General features: G+C 49.1%; 1 protein-coding gene across 16 annotated transcripts in view; it reads right to left on the reverse strand.

The window, feature by feature from the left end:
- Positions 1-10,811: 10,811 nt before the first annotated feature.
- The window catches only part of Myo18a (myosin XVIIIA), a 107,212-nt gene continuing 92,484 nt past the window's right edge, over positions 10,812-25,539 (reverse strand). For 10 of the 16 annotated variants that reach the window (XM_070027352.1, XM_070027351.1, XM_070027346.1 and 7 more), the window contains 7 exons: positions 25,376-25,513; positions 23,454-23,639; positions 23,023-23,162; positions 22,174-22,218; positions 18,942-19,064; positions 16,186-17,492; positions 12,071-12,161 (listed from right to left, as the gene is read on the reverse strand). In XM_070027352.1, the coding sequence (XP_069883453.1) occupies positions 16,190-17,492; positions 18,942-19,064; positions 22,174-22,218; positions 23,023-23,162; positions 23,454-23,639; positions 25,376-25,513 (1,935 nt within the window). In that variant the 3' untranslated portion in view covers positions 12,071-12,161; positions 16,186-16,189. Of the gene's footprint in view, positions 12,162-16,185; positions 17,493-18,941; positions 19,065-22,173; positions 22,219-23,022; positions 23,163-23,453; positions 23,640-25,375; positions 25,514-25,539 lie in introns of all 16 variants that reach the window. The other 6 variants (XM_070027358.1, XM_070027362.1, XM_070027360.1 and 3 more) reach the window with 3 other exon arrangements.

The following is a 25,539-nucleotide window of genomic DNA, read 5'->3' on the forward strand; positions in this document are numbered from 1 at the left end:
TAACAACCTGGAAGTGGAGGAGTTGGCAGGAACTGCCTAGTGTGGGGGAAATGTAGAGCATTTCTCAACCCTGGCTGCACATTAAAGCTACCTAGGGAGCTTTTAAAAATATGATGTTTGGGCCCCACCCAAGGCGAGTTAAATCAAAATTCCTAAGCAGGAAGGCTGAGAGCACAGTTATTATTTTGTTTTGTTTTTGTCTTTTAAAAGCTCCTCAGTCTTGTTTGGATTCTGTTTTTCTGCTTGGTTTTGTTTTGTTTTTTTTTTTTTGTTTTGTCAGTCCTGGGACTTGAACTCAGGGCCTGGGCACTGTCAGTGAACTTTTTCCTCGAGGCTAGCACTCTATTACCTTGATCCACAGTGCCACTTCCGGTTTTCTGGTGGTTAATTAGAGATAATAGTCTCATGGACTTTCTTACATGGTCTGGCTTTGAATGGTGATCCTTAGCTCTCAGCCTCCTGAGTAGCTAGGATTATAGATGCAAGCTACCAGCACCCAGCTGGATTCTGTTTGGAACCAACAACTTTTACATATATGTGTGTATATACACATACATACACATAAATATACATATATAATAAGACATATTATACATCATATGTAATAAAATCAGGGACGTTTAAACACTAACTGGATATTCAATATTAAGGAACTATTGATCCATTTTTAAGTGTGATAAAAGTATTGTGATTATGCTTTTTTAAAGACCCATTTCTTTTCTTTGGAGGATCAATACTTAAGTGATTCCTGATAAAAACACCATTAGATCTGTGTGCAGTCTCCAAATCAACTAGCAAAGGGAATGGGGAAGCTGGGAAGGTGGCTTATTGGTAGAGTGCTTGCCTTGTATGCATGAAGCCCTGGGTTCAATTCCTCAGTACCACATACACAGAAAAAACCAGAAGTGGTGCTGTGGCTCAAGGGGTAGAGCACTAGCCTTGAGCAAAAAGAAGCTTAGGCCAGTGCCCAGGCCCTGAGTTCAAGCCCCAGGACTGGACCCCCTACAAAAAAAAGTTGTTAAATAGAGAATGGGGAAGTGGGCAGGGCAAGAAGGACTGTTAATAGCTGTTGATGCTGCTCAGAGGGAAAACTAGTTTATTATATTATCTTTTTATTATCCTTTTTAGTATACAAATAATAAAACAAAACAAACAAAAAGCCCCAAACCCAGCAGGGGCTTGCATGTTTTCTAACAGCAGAGCCAGGGTTGAGGATGATAGGGCCATCACAGCACTTCTGTGAGCAGAACCAGCTTCCAGGAGGAGAACAGGTCTACAGGACTCCATGTACCAGGGGAAGGCCCTGTCCTCCAGTATTCTGGGCCCTAGGCAGGACCCCCTTGGGGGTAAAAACAAAACAAAACTGTCAGCGTCTGGAATGTAGCTCAGTGGCCAAGCGCTTACCTAGCAAGTGTAAGGTCTTGGATTCGACCCCCAGTACCAAAAAAGAAAACACCCCCAGCCCCCTCCAAAAAAGAAGAAGAGCTGGCAGCCTCTGGATTCTATAGGCTTCTTCCCTGTTTACTAGCCACTGGGGACTCAGAATTCCTGTGCTCTGTGAAGCAGCACCTGGGTGCTGAACCAAGGGAAGTCCCCCGCTTGAGGCTCCCAAGGCCAGCAATCTTCTCTCCAACTCCTTGTCCTCTCCTGACTGGCTCCATAGGAAACTGGATTCCCCCACTGTCCCTCAGCACTGTCCCCTGTGTTGTCACTCCTGCTGAGTGCCTATGTCCCGCTGATTTTATCAAAGAGATGAGGGAAGACTGAACACAAAGGCATGGAATCTAGAATGCCCAGGCACCCACTGTCAGGGAAGAAGGCCTTGAGCTGCTGAGAGTTGTCCTCCTAGCTTTATCCTATTTGTGTAACACTCCTTTTATTCATTTTGTTTTGTGCCAGTTCTGGGGCTTGATCTCACAGCCAGGCCACTGTCCCTGAGCTATTTTGCTCAAGGCTAGCACTCTACCACTTGAGCCACAGCGCCACTTCTAGCCTTTTTTGGTGCTTAATTGTGGCTAAGAGTCTTACGGCCTTTCTGCCCTGGCTGGCTTCCAATCATGATCCTTAGGTCTCAGTTTCCTGAATAGCAAGGATTACAGGTGTGAGCCTCTGGCAGCAATCAGCTTAACACTCTTATGTGCAGGTAAGTGAGGCTCCCAAGGGAAGCAATCCTCTCTCCCACTCCTTTCCTCTCCTGACTGGCTCCACAGGAAACTGGATTCCCCCACTGACCCTCAGCTCTGTCCCCTGTATTATCAGTCCTGCTGAGTGCAGGTATTGGGGCTTGAACTCAGAGCCTGGGTGCTATCTCTTCCTTTTTTTTCTCTCTCTCAAGGCTAATAATGTTCTACCACTTGAGTCACACCTCCACTTCCAGCTTTTTGGTGGTAAATTGGAGATGACAGTTTCAAGGAATATCCTTCCCACGCTGGCTTTAAATCACAATCCTCAGATCTCAGCCTCCTAAATAGCTAAGATCATAGACTTGAGGCACTGGTGCCCATAAAAATAAAAACAAACAAACAAACAAATACATAAAATTACTCCTTTCATGAACAAATCCAGTAAACGCCAAATTCTTAGCTCTCTCCCTCTTGGCCTGGTTAAGTCTCCTTGCCCTTGTTGCCCGTATGCCAACCATTCCCATGTCCTCCCCACTCTCCTGAGAAATAACTTCTCAAGGTGAATGCATCCGCCCTGCCACAGAGCTCAGCCGTGCCCTCAACCCAGTTCTGCCCAAGGCTTTGCCAGCTTGGGCCTTTGCTTAGTTTGGGGCTCAATCAGTCTTCTCGGCTCCATTACCTTTCTGATGGCCTCTAGGGGCTGGGAATGGGGGGAGGGTGGTGGTTGGAAGGGGTCTGCTTGAGATTTTTGGAATCTGTGCCTGCACATTACCCACTGCCGTGAGTTATTTCAGCGCCGATGTTTGTCTCGAGCTGATTATTCCAGCCCTAGAACAGGTGGAGCAGCCTGCGGTGGCTTATTCGTCAGCCAAAGCCATCTGTTCCCAACAAGCTGAGATTTGTAGCTGATTTCTACTGGGGAGCAAAGGGTGGGGGTGGGGAGAAGGATGGAGATCACAGGCTGGCCCCACAGAACTGACTCTCCCTAGATCTTCCCAGATGCCAAAAGCCCGGAGTATCCCCCTTTCACACAGAAACCTTCTCATTTTCACAGCGAAATTTCTAGTCACTTGATTCAGCAACAACCCTTTTGCCTTAAGGGGATAAACCTTCTCAGATGGAACCAGGTATTAGAAGCACAAATCTATCAGCCAGGTACAGAGTCTGGCCAGTGAGCCATGTTCTTCCTTAGAGAGCTTTAAAAAAGAAAAGTGTATAACCTTGACACAAATATCCTAAATGACCTTCTTGACTCCACTGCCAGTCCCTTCATCAACATGGATGACTTCACCCAAACCCTGTCACCTGAAGTGGGAAAGAGAGGTCTAGATGCTCTTCTCCACTCTCTCCCGCCCCCCCCAACCATTCCTGCTCCTCTCCACTAAATACCCTGTTCAAGTTCCACCCTCCAATCTGTTCCTCTTCCAGCTTCCACTCTCAGCCATGCCAGGAGGAGCCTGCTGCTTTAAGAAAGCTTTCTCCAAGCAAGGGATCTAAGCAGTTTCTAAGCAGCTTTGCCACATGGCTTACCCCCCCCCCCACAGCTATACAGGAAATACTGAAAGAGAAAGAAGCTCCTGTTACTGCACCCATATATGACAATTTGGGGGTGCGGGACTTCTTTCTCTCATATAGGTACTGACTTTAAAGATTGCATACAAATTTCATGTGAAGTTCTTAGGGTGATGGTGCATCCCTATGACCCCAGCACCCGGAAGCTGAACCAGTGAAGATCTTGAATCTGAGGCCAGTCCGGTTTCCATAGTGAGACTCTGTCTTAAATAAATAAATACAACCCATCACCCACAAAACCAAATTTGTCACTCCAAAAAATAAAAACTAGTTATCACCGATTCCTGAAAAAAAAATATGGATACACTATGTAGTATTTTATCTAATTGTATAGGACAGCATTTATAACTATAGTTTATTATTAAATATACATATTTTATTTATTTATTTAGGAGAAAGGGTCTAGTTAGGTTGGGCAGGCTGATTCTGAACTCTAGGGCTCCTAAAGGCACATTCTACCATACTTGGTTCCTTGATTTATTTTTTTATTTTTTTGGTGGTACTGGGGATGGAACCCACAGTCTCATATATGCATTCTGTCACTGAGCTATATCCTCAAGTCCCTAATGCTTATTTACTTGTCTGCCTTTTTATGTATACTTTTGTTATGTATACTTATAACCTTTTAAGAGCACATTAAATGAAGCTGTAACACTGACTGCCTTTCTAGTTCACTCTCTAGACTTACTTCACCAGCTTTTTTTTTTTTTTCCTACTATAAAATCCTGTTGGAGCCAGGGATCACTGGCTCATGCCTGTAATTCTAGCTACCCCAGAAGCTGAGATCTGAGGATTGCAGTTCAAAGCCAGCCCAGGCAAGAAAGTCCATGAGACTCTTAGGTCTACTAAACTACACCTCCTCTCAAAAAAAAAAAAAAAAAAAAAGCTAGAAGTGGAGCTCTAAGTAATAGCCTTGAGCCATTAGTTCAAGCCCCCCCGATTGTCACTTTCTCACACACACACACACACACACACACACACACACACACACACACACACACACACAAAATCCTGTTAGATAACAAAGAATGTGGCTCACCTGAAAGAACAGCCCCTAGATAAGTTCTAGAAACCATAGAAGCAGGTTGAAAGATCTGTCTTTCCAGAAAGTTCTACTCACCAGGGACAGGATCTTTTGTTCTTTCCCTAAAACTTGGGGACTGGAAGCTGCCCTTGAGAAAGGGTGCAATTGATGCCAGGGCCCCAGGGTTAAGATGAACCAATGGATCAATTTCATCACATACAATGTTACCCTTGCCTGACTGCTAATCATTGACCGAATGTTTCTGAAACTATTGGCTGCATTGTTCCCATGGTAGAATCTTTTTCTACTACTTTTTTCCCTTCTACTTTGAAATTCCCTAGTGTCCTTTCTGCCCCAAATCCATTTGTGTCTTTTCCTAATCTAGTCAGGTCATAAATATGGCACAAAACATATAAAAATTATTAAAATGTGGGAACTCTTTGACTCTTAAGGCACCTCAAATATAATTTGCCTGAATAGTGTCAAAACTTAATATCCTTAAAATTTTTTTTTATGAAGCTGTCATAGCTGACTTTGGATATCGCAAGCAAATTCTACCTGCACATATAAGTATTCCACTGGGAGATTTATATCATCAACTTCAATCACAAAGCACATGGCCTTTTTGAAAACTCCCTTATGTATATAGCTGATCACAGGGGTATACACTATAGAAAACTCAATTTCTCTATAAAATTCCTTCTAAACAAATCTAGCATCCTTGTTAACTCCACAATGGCTCTGGCTCTGGATATTTCTCCTCCCAGAACAAATTGCTGAGAATGGTCTGGATTGCACTGTTGTACTGTCCTGAAATTAGACTGAAATGAATATTGCTTAAAATATGCATTCTGGGCCATGTGGAGCTGTTATTCATATTGTTGGTGCAGTGGGAGTGGAGTGAAAGTGTGAGAATGTACGGGGGAAGCTCTGAAAATTGTAAAGAGCAACACAAATGTGAGGTAGGTATTTTTTCTCCAAACTGCCAAAGTGTTTCTTTCCTAAGGCCAGGCCTTGGACAGTCTTTGTTTTCCTGCCTCTTCCTTCAATCTCTGACAGTTCAGAATAGTTTCCAGATGCCTGGCCAGCTGGAGGAACCAAGATGAGGATCTTGCTTGGAAAGATGACATCACCTCTATAAGCCTCAGTTGGCTTTTAGAACAATGATATTTCACAGAATCATGATCAGTGTTAAATGAGATTATATAGGTGAAGGGCACAGGTCCTGGGGACACAGTAAGTACTCAACAAACAGGAGGAATTGTTAGTTTCATAACCTGCACTGTCCTCACATAGGTCGCTATAGACAAGCTGGAAAGGCCCACTCAGCTCCAGTCATTGTCTCAGGACATCGTGGAGCCCTTAAAGGGCTGGGAAAGAGTATTTCCTTGTTGTAGAGAGTAGGCAGGACCTCAGGCTGCTGTAATCATTACAAGGTCAGAGCTATGGGCTTGGCCCTGTCCCCAGATCAATACAGAGCGAATACTACCCTTTTAAGGGCCATCGGCTGTGACTTCCAGAAAGTGTGGGAAGAACTGGAGAGTGAGGTAAAGGTAGGAGCAAAGTTCTAGGCCTTTGCCACTGAAGATATGGGTGCGAATTTGCAAATGATACCTGAAGATGCTAATGACATTCTGGTTTCTGAGTGAATACAGAGCACCTGCCTGCACTCGGTAAGCTCTGAGGGAAGAATAAAGTGCAATACAGAGCTGGATGGAAATCAACCCTGAGGCACACCAGGAGTTGAGAAACCTGGAGTCACAGTGGCCACCACTTTGCCCCCAGTTCTTTAGCTTTTACAGCCCACAGGTACCACCCATGGGTCACTCTGACTCTACCAGAGCAATGAAGGATAGGGTGGGGAGATCCTGTTGGCTGCAGTAAGAAGAGCCCTGAATTTGGGTAACCAAAAATTCATCCCACCGATATCATCTTGCTTTGCACAGTGGGGAACTCAGGCCAGGGAAGTTACACCTCTTCTCCAAGATTGCAGTGCAAGTGGCAAGAAGCCCTTAGCTGAGCAGATTTTGTCCGTTATTTGCTTTATGTTTTACCACTACACGTAGACCCCAGAACTTAGCACATTACCTGGCAAGTTCCCAACTGCCCACTGCTGGAGGATTTAGAAAAGAATATGTCCTAGGGGAAGATGAAAGGAGTCGGCTGTAGCCACCAGTAGCAGGCCAGGACAAATTATCATAGACTGGTCTGGAATGTGTTTCTATATAAAAGGCAATGAAGTGTTCCAGCTTTCCTAAGAAGCAGCCCAGAGGAAATGAAAGCAGAGCAGAAAGGATTAAGGTTAGATTTAAGGCAGCACTTTCTCTCAGGGATGATAATAGGGTCCTTTATTCAGTGACCAAGGAAGGCTGTGGACTTCTCCCCCTCCCTTCCACTTCTGAGGCTTCTGGGAATCCATCTTCCAGTCCCACACAGCCTGCATGGTGGACAGAAATGAATGAGATAGATGACTTTAAAAAGTCCCCACCATTCAGGTAGGAGATCCTTTTCCTGGATGGGTCTCCTGGGCTCTTTGCTGAGGGTAAGGACAGCAGTCATTCTGGTTCTGGGGCCCTGGGGGGAGAAACAGCAGTCATGGCATCACTTGCAAACACGCTTCCTGCCAAATTGATTCAAATTGGCTTGGATATGAACATATGATTAAAGGAGCAGCGCGATTCATTTATCAGGAGAGATTAAAGAGCGGCATCTGCGCAGCCTAGCTGGGGGACAATTAAGGAGCAAATCGCTAAGTGTCTGTGCCACCAGGCATGGGGGCGGGGAGTGGGGAAAGGACAACTGGGATAATGTGCCAAGGGGACACAAGGACATGAGGAGGCAGTTCGGGGGTCAATGCCTGCAGTTGTAGTCCTCTAGGCACTGTGGGATAGGGGTGTGGGGGGGAGGTGTTGTCCCACAGGACTTCCCTTTCTGCCTTTCATCTTATTCAGGAGTCAAAGCAATCCTGAGGGTCTGAGCATTGGAAAGGAGCTAGCAGATCGGCTTGGAGCCTGGCACAGGGAGAGAGTTACTTTGATTTGCAGGAGTCATATACATCTGAGAGACTGGAGCTATCATAGTGAATACAGGTTTTGGTGGCCCTTTAGATCCACAGACTCCTCTAGAGAGTTGGTGCTCAAGTGTTGCAGGACTTCAGAACCTACAGCCCAGCACCTTGGCAGAGGGCTTTGCTGAAGCCTAGAAAAACATAGTCATGAGAGGTCAGGATGACGACGACCTCTAACTTTGCCAGATAACCTGTGGTATGCTGTGTCATCACTTATTAGACCTTTGCTTAAGCTTTCTTCTGAATAGCTCTGTCCCAGCTTTGTCTACCTGTAGATGTGTTATCTTTCCTCCTGAAGTATCAGTGAGTACAGGGCACCTGCCTGAACTGGCAGAGCCCACTGCTTTGGGATCAGATCTGATCCTTCCCAGTATCTCACCCACTCTCCATCAAAGAGACTGTCTCCCTTAAGAAGATCCTCTCTTCCTATCTCCAAAGTGGCTTCTTTTCTGTTACATCTTATGTCTTAATCTCCCCCAGCCCCAGTCTACAAGCCCCTAGATGTGAAGTATGATTTATTGCTCTCTACTCTCTCCAATTTATACTAGCAGGTGCAGTGCATGTGTTGTGTGCAAGAACATCTCCACTACTTTTTTTTTTTTTTTTTTGATTGTGAGGCTTGAACTCTGGGCCTGGGTGCTGTCCCTCAGCTCTTCAACTCAAGGTGAGCATTCTACTGCTTGAGCTACAGTGCCACTTCCGGTTTTCTAGTGGTTTATTGGAGATGAGGCTCATGGACTTTCCTGCCTGGGCTGGCTTTGAACCGCGATCCTTAGATCTCAGCCTCCTAAGTAGCTAGGATTACAGGTCTGAGCCATTGGCGCTGGCCACATCTCCACTATTTTATGAAGGGATTTGACCCATTCTCAGTACCTAGAGCTGTGTCTAGGTCACAGCAGGCATTTAGGAAATATTTGTAATTGTTGAGCAAAGGAATCATACAAGTTTTCTGATGAGCCAAGCCCTTTACTCCATACTTGGTGTGGTGGTGCTGGCCTGTAATCACAGCACTTAGGATACTGATACAGGAAGATCAGGAGTTTGAGACCAACTTAAGCTACATAGTCACAGCCTGTCTCAAAAATTCAAGGGCTAGGAGTATAGCTCAGTGTGCTTGCTTAGCATGCATGAGGGTTTGTGTTCAACCAGCTGCCTTCCCTCCCCCCCCCCCAAAAAAAATCACATTAAAAAAAAAGAGGAGCATTAAAGGCATTGCTCAAATGGTAAAGTCTATTTAGCAACCACGAGGGACTGAGTTCAAATCTCAGTACTGCCTGTGGTGGTGGTGGAGAACCTGAGGAAAAGATGTGATAGATCATGAACCAGGATGTAGCTCAGGATGAGCAGGATGTAGCTCAGTGGTAGAGCACTGGTCTATAAAATGCAAGGCCCCGAGTTCAATCCCTAGCAACATACATGTGCACATGCACACATTCACTCACTCACACACACACACACACACACACACACACACACACACACACACTTTTACTATCTTCTCTATTCTATTGTGGAGTAGCAAAGGGAAATTCTCCTTAAGATGGATTCATTTCATAGTTCTCTTCAATTTCTTTTGGAAACTTTTCTATATCTTCGCTATCTTGACTTTCTCTGCAAGGCTGACATCACAGCCTCAGCATAATACCCTTCCCTTCTTATGTGCCCAAACTACTAAATTCCTGTAGGGATTATAACTGGCCACATTATAGAAGGCAGAGAAGGAGGAGAGAGATTGTTTCTTCCCATCTGTATCAATCTCATAGCTGTGAGTGAAGGAACATGGACCAAGCATACAGGCAGGGACTGAGCAGGGCAGGATGCCAGGCTATAAAGAAGGTGGAGCAAAGAACATTCTGCTTTTGATCAAAAAGTTACCTTTCGCCGGGCGCCGGTGGCTCACGCCTGTAATCCTAGCTACTCAGGAGGCTGAGATCTGACGATCACGGTTCAAAGCCAGCCCGGGCAGGAAATACCGTGAGACTCCTGTCTCCAATAAACCACTAGAAAACTGGAAGTGGCGCTGTAGCTGAAATGGTAGAGTGCTCGCCTTGAGCTGAAGAGCTGAGGGACAGCACCCAAGCCCAGAGTTCAAGCCCCATGCCCGACAAAAAAAAAAAGTTACCTTTCACTTGGCACTGGAGGCTCATGCCAGTGACCCTAGCTGCTCAGGAAGCTGAGCTATGAGGATTTTGGTTCCAAGCTAGCCTAGGCGGGAAAGTCTATGAGACTCTAATCTCCAATTAATCACCAGAAAAGCAGAAGCAGAGCTGTAGCTCAAAGCACTAGCCTAGAACAAAAAACTGTAGGGACAGCGCCCAGGCTCTGAGTTCAAGCCCCATGACCAGCAACAACAACAAACAAAAATTACCTTTGGAGCCAGGCATCAGTGGCTTATGCCTGCAATCCTAGCTACTCAGGAGGCTGAGATCTCAAGATCCCGGTTTGAAGCTAGCCTAGGCAGAAAAGTCCCTGTGAGACTCTTATCTCCAAGTAACCACTCAAAATGAAATGGCACTGTGGCTCAAGTGGTAGAGTGTTAGCCTTGAGCACAAAGAGGTGCAGGGACAGTGCCCAGGCCCTGAGTTCAAGCCCCACAACTGATAAAACAAACAAACTCAGAAACAGACCTGTGGCTCTAAGTAGTAGAGCATTAGTCTTGAGCGAAAGAGCTCAGGGAGAGTATCCAGGTCCTGAGTTTAAGCCTTACAACTGGGTGGGGAGGGGAGAGTGCTTAAGCAGTTCTATGGACAGCAACATCAGCAACATTATCCCATGGAGGCCAGGAGATGAGGCTTGGATAGCTCCGCCAACCTGAATTACAGTCTATAAGTCTTCAACATAAAGTGAAGACTCTTCTGTCTTTGACCAATTCCCTCTGCCTGCCTTGAATGGCCTGCCAAGGCTGTCTCTCACCCAAGCAGAGACCAAGGTTAACTCATGTCCCTGACAGAATCCTGCTTCTGTCCCCACCTGGTGACCACTCCTGGACTTTGCCTAGGCCTGAAGAAAGAGGCAGAAAAGCTGGTGGGGCCAAGAGGAAAAGGGCCTTTATTTCCATATGTCAGGTCATCAAGGGAAAGCACAGGCCAATGAATACAAACCAATTGCAGGAGAGAAGGGGGACGGCAGAAGGGAGCAGCACCAGGCACTGCCCTTGGGCCCCCAAGTCTAGTGGAGTTGGTAGGATCACTTTTGTGGGGTAGGTTTGCTGGGACCTCCAGACTGCTGGTTGCCAGGTCTGAAGTTAAGTCTATGTGGACAGGGAGATGAGAAATGTGACACAGGCTCAGGACACAGGGTGAGAACTCATGTCTGATATACACCGGCCATTGACCAGCACTTCCATCTTCCATCTTCCCTTGTTCCCCCCACAAGTCCTCAGCCCCAGTCCACCCTCTTAAGTGGAGCTGATGGCTGGCGATGTGGACAGAGTGGAGGGAGGAGGTGCTTGGTAAGCCCCTTGGCATAGGTGGAATGGGTTTACTCTTAAATAAGTCATTGCACTTAACACACTGATGAGAAGAGGATAGGCGGGGCTTGGGAGTTTCGATGGCAGAGAGGCACCCATCCGTAGAGGCTGGCAAGGCCTAACCAGAAGCACCTGGCAGCCCTCCCCCACGCTGCATAAAGAAAGGACTGTGCCAGGAGGAATGGGGTTGGAGGAGATTCCTGAGGTGGTCAGTGGGGGCCCCAGCTGCCACTGCAGCCCCCCTCCCACTCTCAGGGGTGCAGCTGTGATGGAGAGGGTGGGTATTTAAATTAAAAAGTAAAAAGACAGCAGGCACTGAGAAGAGAAAGCCCTCACCCCAAACTGGAGGGGAGGAGTTGCAGTCCCCCTCCCTTGCTCCTCCTCCCCATGGACCCAGCAACCTAAGTGGCCCAAGCAGGCGATCTGTACACTGTCCCTGAGCAGGGGGCTGAGATGGAGGTCAACTTGCTGGCTCCATGCAGTGTCGGGCCACCAGCCACTGCCCACGGCGGCCCAGGGTGGATGCCAAAGGGCTTGGCATTTGTGAGGCGGGGAGGAGCTGAAAGTCCTCTGTTCAGAAACTCCTCTTTCCTCATCTCTTCCCCATGGAGATGTTGGACCCCTACAGCCTGGAAAAATCCCCCTGATGGAAGAGCGCTGGGGTGTTTTCCATGCAGCTCAGCAGTCGGGTGGGGAGCTGGTGCCCTGCCATTTCCTGGGAGAGGCTGTGGGGTAGGAGGTCTCCAAGCCACTCCCCCGGGCTATGCATTGGTCTCTGTCAGCTTGGCTTCTGTGTCGCTGTCACTCAGATAATTGTGGGAATATCGGGGTCTGGAGGTGCTGTCCAGAGGGTCGTTCTCATCATCTGACCGATCAGGGGCAAGAGACTTCCAATGGCTGGTGGGGCTGCAGGGAGAGAGGAGCAAGGCCAAGATTAAATGACTTTTCTATTGTGGGGCCCCGAAGCCCTGTTAGGGCACTCTAAAAACCAAAGAGTGCTAAACAAACACATTCCCTTGGCTCCCCTGGGAGATACTCAATGTAGTTAGAGAAAGGAACACAGTTTGGACTTGGAAGGCTTTTTAAAACTCTTATGATTGGGATCCTGGAGAGCTGAGATGCTCAGGCTTGAGTGAGAGAAAGAATCAGCTGCAGATTCCCGGGTTCTTCTCCTTAGGGAAGCTTTGACTTGACAGCTCTTGAGCAGAGTCCAGTGATGCTTTTTTGTGTGTGTGTGTGTGTGTGTGTGTGTGTGTGTGTGTGTGTGTGTGTGTGTGTGTGTGTGTGTGTGTGTGTGTGTGTGTGTGTGTGTGTGTGTGTGTGTGTGCGCGCGCGCGCGCGCGCGCACGTGTACTGGACTAGGGCTTGAACTCAGGGACTGGATGCTCCTTAGACTTTTTGGTTAAGGCTTGTGCTCTGCTACTTCCAATTCTGGTTTTTGGTTAACTGGAACAGAAGGGTTTCAGACTTTTCTGCCCAAAGCACAGAAGAGGAACCAGGGTACTGTGAGAAAGAATCACATTCTTAGCCTCTCCAGAGGTGTCAGTGAAAGATCCAGAAGAAAGGATTTGGCCACTGGATACTCCTGAGTATGGAACATGGCCAAGGCCCCCTAAATATGCTGCCTCATTCTTCACAGCAACCCTATGATATGTTATGAGAAAGGTGGTTCAAAGAGATGAAGCACCTTGTCCAAAGGCACACAGCCAGGACATAAACCTAAACCTGAACCTCAAAGCCTTGGGACTTTCACTCAGCTGATAGTGGGGATGCCTGAGAAGAAAACAAGACCAGACCTGAAATCGCCTGCTGACTGGATGAGTGCCCACAGGTGTGTAAAGACGGGATCTCTCTTTCTTTCTTTCTCTCTCTCAGCCCCCCCTCTGTCTCTCTCTGCCTCTCTGTCTCTCCCCCCCTGCCCCCCCACCCCGCCCCAGGGGGGGCGGGAAGAGCCTTGGAGAATACATGTTCAATTATGCAAAATGGCTCAGGAATGGGCAGTCTGGTTAATAGTTATCTTATTTCTCATGAATGAATTACCATTTTTAAAGGAATCACAATGGCACAAAACACACTTAATACAAACTAGACTGAACATAAATGAGTCTTACTTTGATGTGCCAGAGGCACTTAAGGACTCAGAGGTGTCTCCTGGACAAAATTATAAAGCTCATTGATGATTGTGCAATATAGGAAAAAAATGGGGTTATTTTAGCCTGGGGGTTGTTTGAATTCTAAATTAGTGGGAACCAGGTTTTGTTTTCCTTTTCTTAACAGCATTTCTGAGCACTCAGTGCTAAAGATTTGCTGCTCAGCAAAGGAAAGATGGGGATATTTTGTAGCAAAGGGGCAGGGTACATGTCAGGACTGGAATCCAGATGCAAATGAGGCATTGCTGGAGAGTCTAGCCTTGTGTGACCTATTAGATTCTGGCCCAGAGCTCGTTTACATCCTTCACCTCTTCTCAGATTGGGTTCCAACTCCTACCATCACATTCCTGAGCCCACATTTCAGACACCTGGGTAAACAGCCATGTTTGGATATGTTCCACCAAGACACTGGGCAGAGGTGGAGGCAGAGGTAGTGAGGACGTGGTAAGTGCCACGTCTCACTCTTCCCTGGCCTGTGGATCATAAGACCCCTTTGGCTTCTACCTTGGGTTCTCTTTGGCCGGTCTCCTCAGTGGCATCTACTGCCACAGCCATCAGCAGGCCAAGAGCAGGCAGCTTTCCTCTTCCCCAGAGCAAGAGGCAATTGGAACATTTTAACCAAATTGTTTAAAAAGCTTTCCTCCCCACAAGCCAGTGTCTCCTGCTCAGCGCTGTCACAAACAATTTGGTCCATAAGCTAATTCCCGCTGGGAGAGCCCAGGGTGGTAGCTCCCCTCCTCTCGGCTTTGCTATGGATGCTGATTCCCTGGTCCTTGTACCAGATGGGGGAACTGGGCTTCAGCTCTGTCCCCACCCACTGCTTCTGGTCATCAGGTGAGGGTGTGGATATACTCTCAGCAGTGTATCCACCCTAAAGCCAGTTAATGCGGAGAGCTAGTGAGGTCCTCCCTCCCCTGCTCTTCTCTCCACTCAGTGCTGGTTGGCTAGCTTCTGGCTGGGGGGCCCTCTACCAACAGTGGATCTAGTCCTCCTCAGAGCCAAAAGAGGGTAGGGTTTCAGGATCATTTCTCTGGTAGACAGGAGGAACTCAGCTGGTAGGCAGTGGAGGAAACAGTTTGTCCCTTTGTTCCTGCTGGCTGTAGAGTCAAAGGTTATGAGGGGCTGAAAATATTGGGTTTTTGAAGCCTGTTGACAGCTGACAGTCAGTATGAGATGCACCAAGGAGGCTAAGATCTCTGAGTGGGGAGGCAAGGGGTGCAGCAAGCAGGGCTGCGTGGTTTTGAGACCTCCCCCTCTACCATCAACTGACTCCCTGCCCTAGGGTGCAGGGCACAGCCACAGGCAGGCTGAAATGCTTGACCAAATATTTTGACTCCTGTCTTACTATGTGGCAGAGAAGAGCTTCCGAATACAATTGAAGTGCTTCCTGCTCTCCTCAGAGCACCCTGTAACCATCTGCCACATGGAGTGACAGAACCCCAGGGGTGGTTTTAGAGCAGTTCAAGTCTAAGTTATGAGTTGGCCATGACCTGAATATGGTTTGAGTTCTATCTCTCGTATCACACTCAACCAATCCCACACCATCCCATGCCATCCCAATCACTTATTTCCAAAGTAACATTCACCTCTATTTCCTCCATGCCTTAAAGGGACCTTGGATGGATCCCTTTTGATACAACCATCCAAAGTCAGTGTATTTGTCCAGTACTTGCATGCGACAGGTGTGTTAGTTCATGCATCTGGGAAACAATCCTTGTACCCCCAGGGGGCTGAACTCTGGGGTTATGTCTCCTGGGAGGGTATCATGCTTCATACAACCTGCAACCCAGTGATCCAAAATGTCACCACCCACCAGGGAAGTGACAACAATGGGATTCCAATGAGTCAGGCTCTGCCTCTCCCGCGCAGTGGGGGTGTGGGCACAATGGACCAAACTGCTATAGCTCCTTCCCCATAGAGAGAAGAGCTGGGGGAGGCAGGAGAGCCAGGAGGGGGCTGTCACTCAGCAGCTGCTAATTTCTGTTCATTAGAACTTCACGAGCCAGCAGAGCTGAGGTGACGAGGCTCAATGTGTGGGCTGTGTGCTCGGGTGGGAGGAATGGGGAGGGCACATCAGGCATCTTGAGTCTGCCTTAGGGTGTGGTGTCCATGGGCTGCTGCCTGGAACCCTGGTTCTCCTGGGCTTGAGATCCATGCTAGGGAGGGAGGTGGCTTTGGGAGCAGGGTAGAGCAGAACAAAAGACCTCACAGTTGCTTTCAGCCACAGATGCACCAACCCACAGCCAGGGCCCTTTTCTGGGCTCAGCTTATCGGAGCCATAGACAGAAGCTCTCAAATGGGTGTTTCCTAGCACTCCCATGTCACCCGGGTGCTCTGCATTCAGACATGTGGAGAAGCCATTAAGGTCCAGAGTAACAGTTAAACAGATCCCACTGAGATTCTGGCAAGGTCACTTGCCAGCTGTGTGATCTTGGCTATGCAACCTCTGAACCTCTGTTTCCTTTTCTAGGAAACAGGGCTGATGGAACCTATGTTAAGGAGGATTAAGAGCAGAAAGCACGGCATAGTAAGGTAGCCTCTGGCCCAGGGTGAGGACTTGGTAAGTGGGAGCTATAATACATCAGCAGGGAGCTCAGCCTAGTGGGCTCAGAGCTCCATTGGACTCTGTTCTCCAAGGTAGCCAGGTGGCTTTTCTGAGGCTAGGCTGGCCCAAGAGGAATATAGGCAGGGCCTAAGGTGGTGGCCCATGGGACAAGGAGCATGTTAATTCACACCGAGTGCGACACACCATGCTGCACTCCACGCCAGGTGCCACCTACTGCGCTAGTCACTCTCCGGACGGTACAGGTACCGCATCATCAGGCTGTCCACCTCTTTCTTGCGCTTCTTTTCTTCCTTCCTGGACCGCTGGTTTGCCCGCCCAGCCTCCTCACTTTCTGCCGGTGGGCCCTTCTTCACGCTCGAGCGGCTATGGCCTGAGACAGTGGAGGCACTGGATGAGGAGGAGGACTCAGACTCTGTCTCAGTTTTCTTCCTTCTCGATTTGGACTTCTTCTTGCTCTTCCGAGAGCGTCCCTTCTTCCGCCGCTTGTGCTCTGAGGAGCCTTCAGAGCTGGAGCTAGAGCTGGAGCTGGAGCTGGGGCTGCTTCTTCTGCTCCTGCGCTTGCTCCGGCTCTTGCGGCCACTGCGTGACCCAGAGACATCAACAGCAGAGGCTGAGCGCCGCATGCTGGTGCCTCGTTCTGGGAGGTCTAGCTGGGCACTCCGGGCACTTTGGATGCTCTTCTTGTCATCCTCCTCTGAGTCAGGGTCCAGGCTGCTCCGCTGGAATGGCACAGGTTTGTAGCTCAAGACTTCGTTGATGGCAGCCTCTAAGTCTGGGTCCAGGTAAGAGTGGCGGCTGACAGGGCGGACACTGGAACTGAGAGACTCCTCAGTGGCTGAGGCTGAGGCCAGGCCATGTGGCTGGGGTGGCACAGACAGGCTGCGGGCCAGCGATGGGTGGCTGAACTGTGAGTGGCTTTCACTCAAGGCCACACTGGCTCCATCATCCCACTCATCCAGGCAGCTCTGGCCCAGGGACAGGCGGGAGTCAGGGCTCTCTCGGCCCAGACCTGAGGCCCGGCTCCAGGAAGGGCTGAAAGTCCTTGACAGGCTGTCGAGCCTGGAGGTGCTACGGCGAGAGCTGGGTGAGCCTGACAGAGAGAAGCTCAGAGAGGAGCGGGCTCCATCCTCTCCAGAGCCATGGCGAGTGGCTGAGGAGGCCCGGCTGACAGGTGCAGAGACAGTTGAGGCCCTGTCAAAATCTGAGCCCCAGCGTTTCTCCAGACCCCGGCCTGCACGGCTGCTAGCCCCTGAGAAGATGGAGCTATAGTCATCCGGCAATTCAGACTTTCTACCCTGACCCTGGCCAGGCTCCTCTTTGGGGCCTGGGCGGGCCTTCCTGGGGGGCCTCTCAGGAGAGGCAGCATGTTCGCTCAGGGCGGTGAAGAGTGAGTCCTGGTCTCCTGTGCCCCCGATGGAATCCTTCAGGGTGAGCCGCTTGCGGTAGCTGAGTGAGCTGAGCACAGAGGCTGGCCTCTCCTCCAGCCCCTTGCCCTCTTTAGGGAGGCTGTTGAGGGCCGTCCTAAGGGGGGATGTGAGACCCGGGAGAAGGGAACCCAGAGTAGGTTGGGGAGAGAGAGAGAGAGGAGAGAGAGAGGAGAGAGAGAGAGAGAGAGAGAGAGAGAGAGAGAGAGAGAGAGAGAGAGAGAGAGAGAGAGAGAGAGAGAGAGAGAGAGAGAGAGAGGAGGGGGGAGGGAGAAAGGGAGAGGGAGAGGGAGAGGAACCAGCATTAAACCTTAAGAATAAAGACACAGGGGGAGGGAAGCAGAGGAGGAGAAAACGGCAGCAGCTCTGGCAAAGTGGTGGCGAGAGCATCGGAGGAAATGAAGCAAAATAATTTGCGTCAGTGAAAATAGCTTCATGGAGAATGTCATGTAAATTAGACTATTGTTCTATTTCATCACTTTTCCCCCTCTAAAACGTTTAGTTCAATTTATTTCATTGTCAACTACCTGGAGCCTCCTGCCACGCCGTGGTGAACGGCAGTGGGGCGGGGAAAGCAGCATTATCTGCAATAACAAAATGTTTGGCTGAAAAAAATTAAACTAATTAGAAGGGGCTGCTGGGGGCTGCTGGTGGTGAGGGGCTGGACTTGGGGAAAGGGCCTGAAGGAGTTGGGGGAGGGGAAGGGGGATATTACTTTCTCTACCCAGGCCACCTGCTATCTATAGATAGGTGAAGAAGGAAGATCAGGCTGGGGAATGGGGTGTGTGTGTGTGTGTGTGTGTGTGTGTGCGTGTGCGTGTGCGTGTGTGTGTGTGTGTGTGTGTGTGTGTGGGTGTGTGTAAACTAGTAGGGAAGTGCCCACAGGAGGGGAGGCAGCAAAGACCATTTCTCCTCCCTGATATTCTGTGGGCCAGGAAGGGATGGGAAGCAAGAGGTCTGGCTTCTAGCATCAGCTGACAATATGATCAGAAGACTAAGACTGGTTAAAAAATAGGAGAGCAAGTCCCTCCAGCAGGTGGCTATTAGCAGGGAGCTTGGGGGTTGGGCAGTGAAAGGCTTAGAAGAAAGAGAGAATGAGCAGAGGAAAGAAGGTGGCTGTGACTATGATAGGATTCAATGGAACTGGTACCTTTTCACTGTTACTCCTATTAGGGCAGCAGAGATCCAGAGCTGGTAAGGGTTGCCCTGTGCAGGGCTGTGGGATGCAAAGTCCCTTTTGCCCCTCCCAGTCTGCATTCCAAGGGCTCAATCAAGCAGTTCCATTACCCTAGGCTGAATAGGTAAATAGGGATGAAGATAAACCTATACCACAGGTCAAAGCCTAACGGGAAATCTTACCTGAGAAATATAGGCAAGATGCAGAGTCTGTGCTCATTAAACAGGCCAGGAGACATGTGGGCCCCTCACACAGTCACCAGAAGAGCGACATACATGGCATGAGACCAGCCCTCTTGGGGCCAAGGAACTGCCCATCCACTCCTAGTAGCCTGATGGCTTTTCCCCCAGTTCAAGGCCATGTGCTCACCTGGAACTCTTCAAGCTGCCATCATCAGAAGCTGCTTTGGAAGGTCCTTTGTTTTTTGACAACCAAGACTTGACCCCGTCGACACGGTCCTCCAGCTCTGAGTCTACATCTGAGTCTCCCTCACTGTAGGATGAGGAGCAGAAAGGTAGACAAGGGACCCAGGAGGAAAAGTAGAGGGGGTGGGGGTGGAGTAGGCTCTGGGAAAGGATGGGGTGCCAGTGAGTGGCATGCGCATTGTTGAGGCAGAGAGGAGAATAGAGGTTAGAGCACACCATTCACAAAGAGCTTGTCCCCACCCAGCAAGCTTTACTGTGATAGCCACCAGACCTTAAAGATCACAGAGGCATCCTACCTACTTCAGGTATAAGTGGTAGGCAGCTGTGGAGCTAAACATTCCTACCAGAATGACAGGAAGGCCAACCACTGATCCAGCCAAATGGCCCTTGGTTAAAAAGAAGTGTCCTGAGCTCTTCAGCTGCCCCTTGAGTCCTATGCTGCTGTTTCCAGATGATGCTACCGTTTCCTATGCCTTTATTGTAAGAACAGGACTGCCAGCTACAGGGCAGAAGAGAGGGACTTTGCATGATTTCATGTTAACTTGAACCTCAAGATTTCCTTAGCTAGTACTTGGGCATTAGGTGAAAGAGGCACTGGCCATATCTTAGGTCCATCCTGTGACTTTCCTGGCCTAAAAGAAACAGAGAAAGGAAAAGAAGTGGGGAGGGCATTAGCATTTCCTAAGGGCCTCACCATGGCCTCAGGGTCCAGAGTGCCCTGAAAAGCCTAACTGGGTTTAGAAAGTCCTAGACCAGTGCTCTAACTTTCTAAATCTTCTCTTTTCTCCCTCAAATAGCTTCTAGTCCTAGCTCCTTACTGCTGCTTCTAGCCAGGCTAACCCCAGGAAGTGCAAGAAAGCCCAAAAGAATCCAATTCTAAGGCTGGAATCAGGGTGACCCTTTCACAAAGCATCTGGGGCATGGAGACAGCTTCTGAGCGAGAATGCTTTGCAAATTCTGCAAAATGTCTGCTCACCAAGCCCCCCTCCCTGCTACAGATAGACTTGGATTTCTCCTTGATATAAATTTCCTTTCATCTGTGTCAACAGGAGCGGCCCCATTTCTGAATTATATTCTTGAATAAATAGCCACACAGGAACGTGCACATACATACTTGCACGTACGTGCATGTACACACACACACAAACACAAATACACACACCATCACCACCACCACCACCACCACAGCCACAATGGGAAGAAACCACTAGACTCAGTTCTGGGGAATGTGAGCAAGCCTGACAATGAGAAGGGAATTAAAGAGGCATATTTTATGGGACTCTGTCAGAAACAGAATTATAAGGAAGGCGAGGTCAGCTGATGCCCCAGGTAAACAGGAGTTTAGCAGACAGTCCAGAAACCGCTAATGTGAGCCCTGTACCCGTCCAAACCTGGCAGATTTACTGTGGTGCATGGGCCCCATGGAATGCCAATACCACCTGATTTATACACCCGTGTGAAAAACCTCCCTCTGTAGCTTCAGAGCCTGTAATTTATCACCGCCGTTCATAACCATATTGATTGCCTTTAGAAAGGAGGTGCTGTATGCATCGCAAAATCTATGTCTACATGTTAAAAGCGTTTCTGTATAAATCTCCCTTAATACTGCACTGTTTACTGCTTTCATTAAGGTTATGGCAATAACAACTGTATCTCTAAGTAAATCGAAACATTATTTTTCTGCCCGCCTTAGCACACTCGCTCGATAACTTGGAGCTGAGGCTCAGAGCTGCCGGGGAAGGAGCCATACCACCTTTCTGCCATCAGCAGAACCCACTTAGAACTGCACGTTCCCATGTGCCTGCATCAAGTGTGGTGTGTGTGTGTGTGTGTGTGTGTGTGTGTGTGTGTGTGTGTGTGTGTGTGTGTGTGTGTGCGTGTACACACACACACACATGCCTCTGTGTGTGTTTGACTATGGTTTGGAATATGATTTCAAATGCGCAATTTTATCAGCCCTCGAAGCTCTTACTGCCCAAGGATGGCAGGGCTGAAACACACAGGGGACAGACAAATGTGGGCGCAGAATACAAATTTTTCTCCTTACATTTAGAACACTGAATGGGCTGAGAAACTGTCCTGCCTGCCTTCATCTTCCCTTTGGTTGCAAGCATCCAGACAATGTTCGGGTTCTTTTCCTTAAATAATCAAGCCTGTAAACAAACTCCAGGGGCAGACAGGCTCAGGGGGCAGTTGAAATTTTAAATGGTCGGAATTAAACCTCGTGTCAAATACAATTTATGTCCGGGCTCATGTGCTATTAGTTAACTGGGAGCCGAATCACGGGGGAACAAACAAACGGAGACAGAATGGCGGGGGATATTAATTGTGTGTGACAACCGGGCTCCAGCGGCCCTCTATCACTGTTACACACTATTACATTTATCATTAGCTCTCACGGAGTCCTTTGCACTGTTGCCAGCCCATCCTGGCCAGGGGAGGACGCCTGCCAGGCAAAAGAATAGGGGGGAAACCAAGTGCCCATACTAAAAAACAAACAAACAACAACCTCCAAACACAACCCTGTCGAACTTGACAGAGGATCAGCCAGATTTGCCTGAAGGTCTACATATCTGCATCCAATGTCCAGCTCCCACCCAGAAAGAGGAAAAAGAACAGAGACATCTGACAGGCAGTACCATCACAGACGCCATCCCCAGATACCCATGAGGAACAAAATAAACACAACTGGCCTTGTTTCCTTCCCTGCCATGGTAGAGTAGCCCATGGTTAGCTGCCTGAATGCTTTCTCCAAACAAACAGCTGTTAGGTGCCTCTCACCTTCTACCCTTGTCTGCCAAAGGAAGGTAGCAGAGCTTAAACACAAAATATACCTGTTCCTTTTAGGCAGCTCCGGTTCCAAAGGAGTCCAAGGATATATGGACAAATCCAGACCTTCCCCAGAGCCCCATCCTTCCCACCAAGGGTGTGAGAGCCAGCCCAGCCTTGTAGCACACTTCATTACCCTTCCTCTGCCTCTGCCAGGGCCCAGCCCATTCTGCTTCCCCGAGGACAGTCAGCAGTGTTAGCATTAGAGATCAGCAGAAGAGGAGAACTAGGAGGCTGTGTCCACATGCGACATGCAACAGGGGACTCTGGGGTAGAGGGAGCCTCTTGTTAGGGGTGGTTAGACACCCGCCAGGAGAGGTAGGGAGCGCATACGCTCCAGTCCTCACAGTTTATTCTTTCTTTTCTGATACTTTGTCACCATGTCCTGCAAACTAGAAAACAAAGAAAATAGTGGGCAAAGGGGGCTAGAGGAAGTAGATGGGAAAACCAATGGGCGGATTGATGCCCCTTCTTTCTGCAGATAGCTCTGGCTGGCTCTAACCAGGCAGTTTGGGAGGATGGGGGATTGGGAAGGTAAGTGACAGTGTCTTCAGAACTGGATTGGGCAATCGCTGACACTTGTGCCCCTCCTCAAAGGAGCAGGCTTTCTGGGATGCCCTAGGCCTGGCCTGGCCTTGAGGAAGGAAGGGGGCAGGTCTGAGTCTGGCTCAGGGCATTATCAAGGGCTTCTCTGTGGCCTCACCTCACCTCTGCACTGCTCTTCTTGCTTGGTGACTTTTTCCTTAGCTTAGAACTACAAATATATACCCTCCCCGCCCCCCAGCCACCTTTTTCTCATCTAAACCATTCCCTGGGTGGGTTTTATGAGAGAAATCTTTGGCACAGTAACAAGGCACCACAGCCTTTAAATCTCTGCTCTCCCCAGAGTGGGGTAGGCGCCATCGGAAATGCAGCTAAATGGGGGAATAACTCATCTTGAGCAGGCAGAGCTAGAGAGCCAGGTCCTCGAGAGGCTTGAGAAAGGGAGCACGGGAAGGAGGGGAGGGTGCTGTGCCCCCAGCAACTGGGCCACTTTCAATCTCTCAGGCCAGGGTCCAGGCCACAGTCACATAGTGAGGGGCAGGGAGGTTGGTGGTTCAGTGATATGGAGGCAGAGGTGTGTCTCCTGGGGCCTGGTTCCATAGTGGATCAAGGGCCTTTGTGCTAGCCGAAAGGCCTCGGAGGCTCCCCCTTACCTGTTGATGAGGTCCTCGTTCTCATCACTCTCCATTTCATCCTCAATGGCAGCTTGCAGGTCCCCGATGCGCTTGAATGCTAGCTTTAGGTCAGCCTGCAGGCTTTGGTTAGCGGCCTCCAAACTCTCCAGGTCCATCTCCTAGGTGGGGGTGGGCAGTTCAGTATACAGAAGGGTCACTCTCTGCCCAAGCTGCCCCAGAAGAGTATGCAAATCTCTCCTAAAAGCCTTCAGAGGCTTCTCTGTTCCAAGGCTTCAGGACTCCTGGGGCTCGTCTCAGCTGATGGAGACTGGCACCACTCTTGGCTCTCTAACCTGTCTTCTGGACTATCTTACTTCTTGTCCCTACAACCCTCACATACATATGCCCTCAAAGCCCTAATCAGAGGGCCCCCAACTTGAGGCCCAAGAGAAGTAGCAGGAAGGGATTACCAATTCATGCTTTTTGCGGCTCGCCTCAGCCTCCTTCCTGGCGAGCTCGCTCATCTCCTCCTTGGTGTCTCGGAGTTGCCTCTGTAGCCTCTTGTTTTGCTCCTTCTCCCTGTTCTCAGCTGCAGTGCGCTGATCCCGCTCCTCAGTCAGCTTCTCCATGTTTTCCTTGAGCCGGCTGGCCAGGCCCTGGGTGGGCAGGCAGGGAAGAAAGATCAGCCAGGAAAACTGAGTTAGGCAGGGTTTCAGATCAGTAGACTCTAGCTCCCCAACTCTCAACTACAAGGACAGGAGACTAAAACCACTGGCAGGGGAGGGGGATATCTTTTGCTTTTCTAGAGAATGAAGAGGAATAACACCTGCGTCCATGGGTCTTCTGAGGATTGTGAGTGTTTCCGCACTGCAAAAAGGAGGAAGGGCTATCTATGGTCATTATTATCAATGCCAAGACTGAGGGAGGCACTGGGCAGAGTCCAGGCCTGTCATGTAGGTGTCTCCATGGTCAGCAGGATTTCTTTCAGCTCTAAACCTAAGAACCCCAAAAGCTAGATTCTGTGCTGAGAGATAATTGGCTTTTTAAGGAACTCTTAGATTAGGAGAGACTAAACCACCGTCAGATCCAAGCATAGGACCATCTCTCTTAGTCCCATGTGACTCTCTTCCCCAAGAAACTTGAACAGCAAGGCCATTAGGATGCTGAGCAAGAAATGACCTACTGCCAGGAGCAGAGTATGGTTCTACAACTGATTGCCCCTAGCCCCTGTATTTCTAACGTGACAGGTCCAGGCTCCATGCTCACTAAGGACCATTTGTTTTTTAACCCTGTATGAATCTAAGCCACAATATTGTGTTTCTGAGCAGAAGGGAAACTAAAGGAAGGGACTAGGGCATATGAGAAAAAAAGACAAGTACAGCAGGTCAGCTCTGTATCCAGAAGCCCAAAGGCCTCTTCTGTTCTCTGATGGCTTTGTAACCTTAAGCAGCCAATGTCATTCTTTCCAGGATATGATATGGGGGTCAAAATATTAGCAATTGTCTTAGGGCTGTGGAGGACAAAAAATGAACTTCTAAGTTTCCTCTAGTTCTCTCTAGCTCTCACGAGGACTAGCATCCTGTCTTAGGAGGTCCAGCCATAGTCCCTTCCTCCCTATCTCCAGAAAGATAATTCTGCTGCTTTTCTCTTCCCTTCTGCTATGCCAGACAAGGAAGACTGAAGAATGCTGGCCTCGGATACTAGAAGAGGAAGGACTGAGTACTGGAACACAAAGATTCCATTGGAGGATGGAGGGATCAATGAGGTCAAGAAATTTTAAAAAGCTTAATGGGATAAGAATGAAAAAGAAAAAGAAAAAAAGAATAGGAAGGAGACAAAGGAAAACACAGGAAGAGGGTAAGATGGGTAGATGAAGGATACAAAAGGCAAAGAATAGAATAATAGGGAAAAAATGGAGATGAAGAAAAAGCAAATCTGGGACTGGTGGAAAGGAAGGAAGGAAAACAGAGAGCAAAGGGAAGAGGAGAGGAGGAGCAAGCAGAGATGAGAACAGGCTTCAACCCTTGGAGCAGTGGCGCCATCCGCTGCATATTTATGACCCTGCCAGAGAGCGAATGAGGGGGACAGGCACGGGTGGGGTGAGGGGAGCTTGTGGCAGAGGAAAATATGAAGACGAAAAGCTAAGCTGCTCTGGTCCCTTGGCAGAAAGCAAGCACGGAAACAGAATGTAAAGCAGGCAGGCTCCGCTGTGCCCAGAGAACAGGCCAGGCGGGTGGGAGGGGAGCCCCCACCCCGTCAGCCGGCCTAGCAGCTTGGCAGAGGCCTCTGAGGAGTGTCCCTGGCCTGCACAACCCTGCGGAGCATGCGTGGCTCCAGTTGCTGGGGCATCTCTTTCCTGCTTGCAAGTGGATGAAGAGAAAGCCAAACCCACCTCCAGCCGCTTCACTTGGGTCTTTTCAAACTCCAGGCGTGTTTCCAACTCCCGGATCTTTGCTTCTTGCCTGCTCACCAGGGACTTGTCCACCATGGACTGCTCCAGGAACTCCACCTGGCTCTGAAGGGCTTGGAGCTGGGGTTGTGGAGAGTAAGAGAAGA

The sequence above is a fragment of the Dipodomys merriami genome, unplaced genomic scaffold (assembly GCF_024711535.1).
Source record: "Dipodomys merriami isolate MVZ:Mamm:240054 unplaced genomic scaffold, mDipMer1.0.p SCAF_19, whole genome shotgun sequence".
In the NCBI taxonomy this organism is placed as follows: Eukaryota; Metazoa; Chordata; class Mammalia; order Rodentia; family Heteromyidae; genus Dipodomys; species Dipodomys merriami.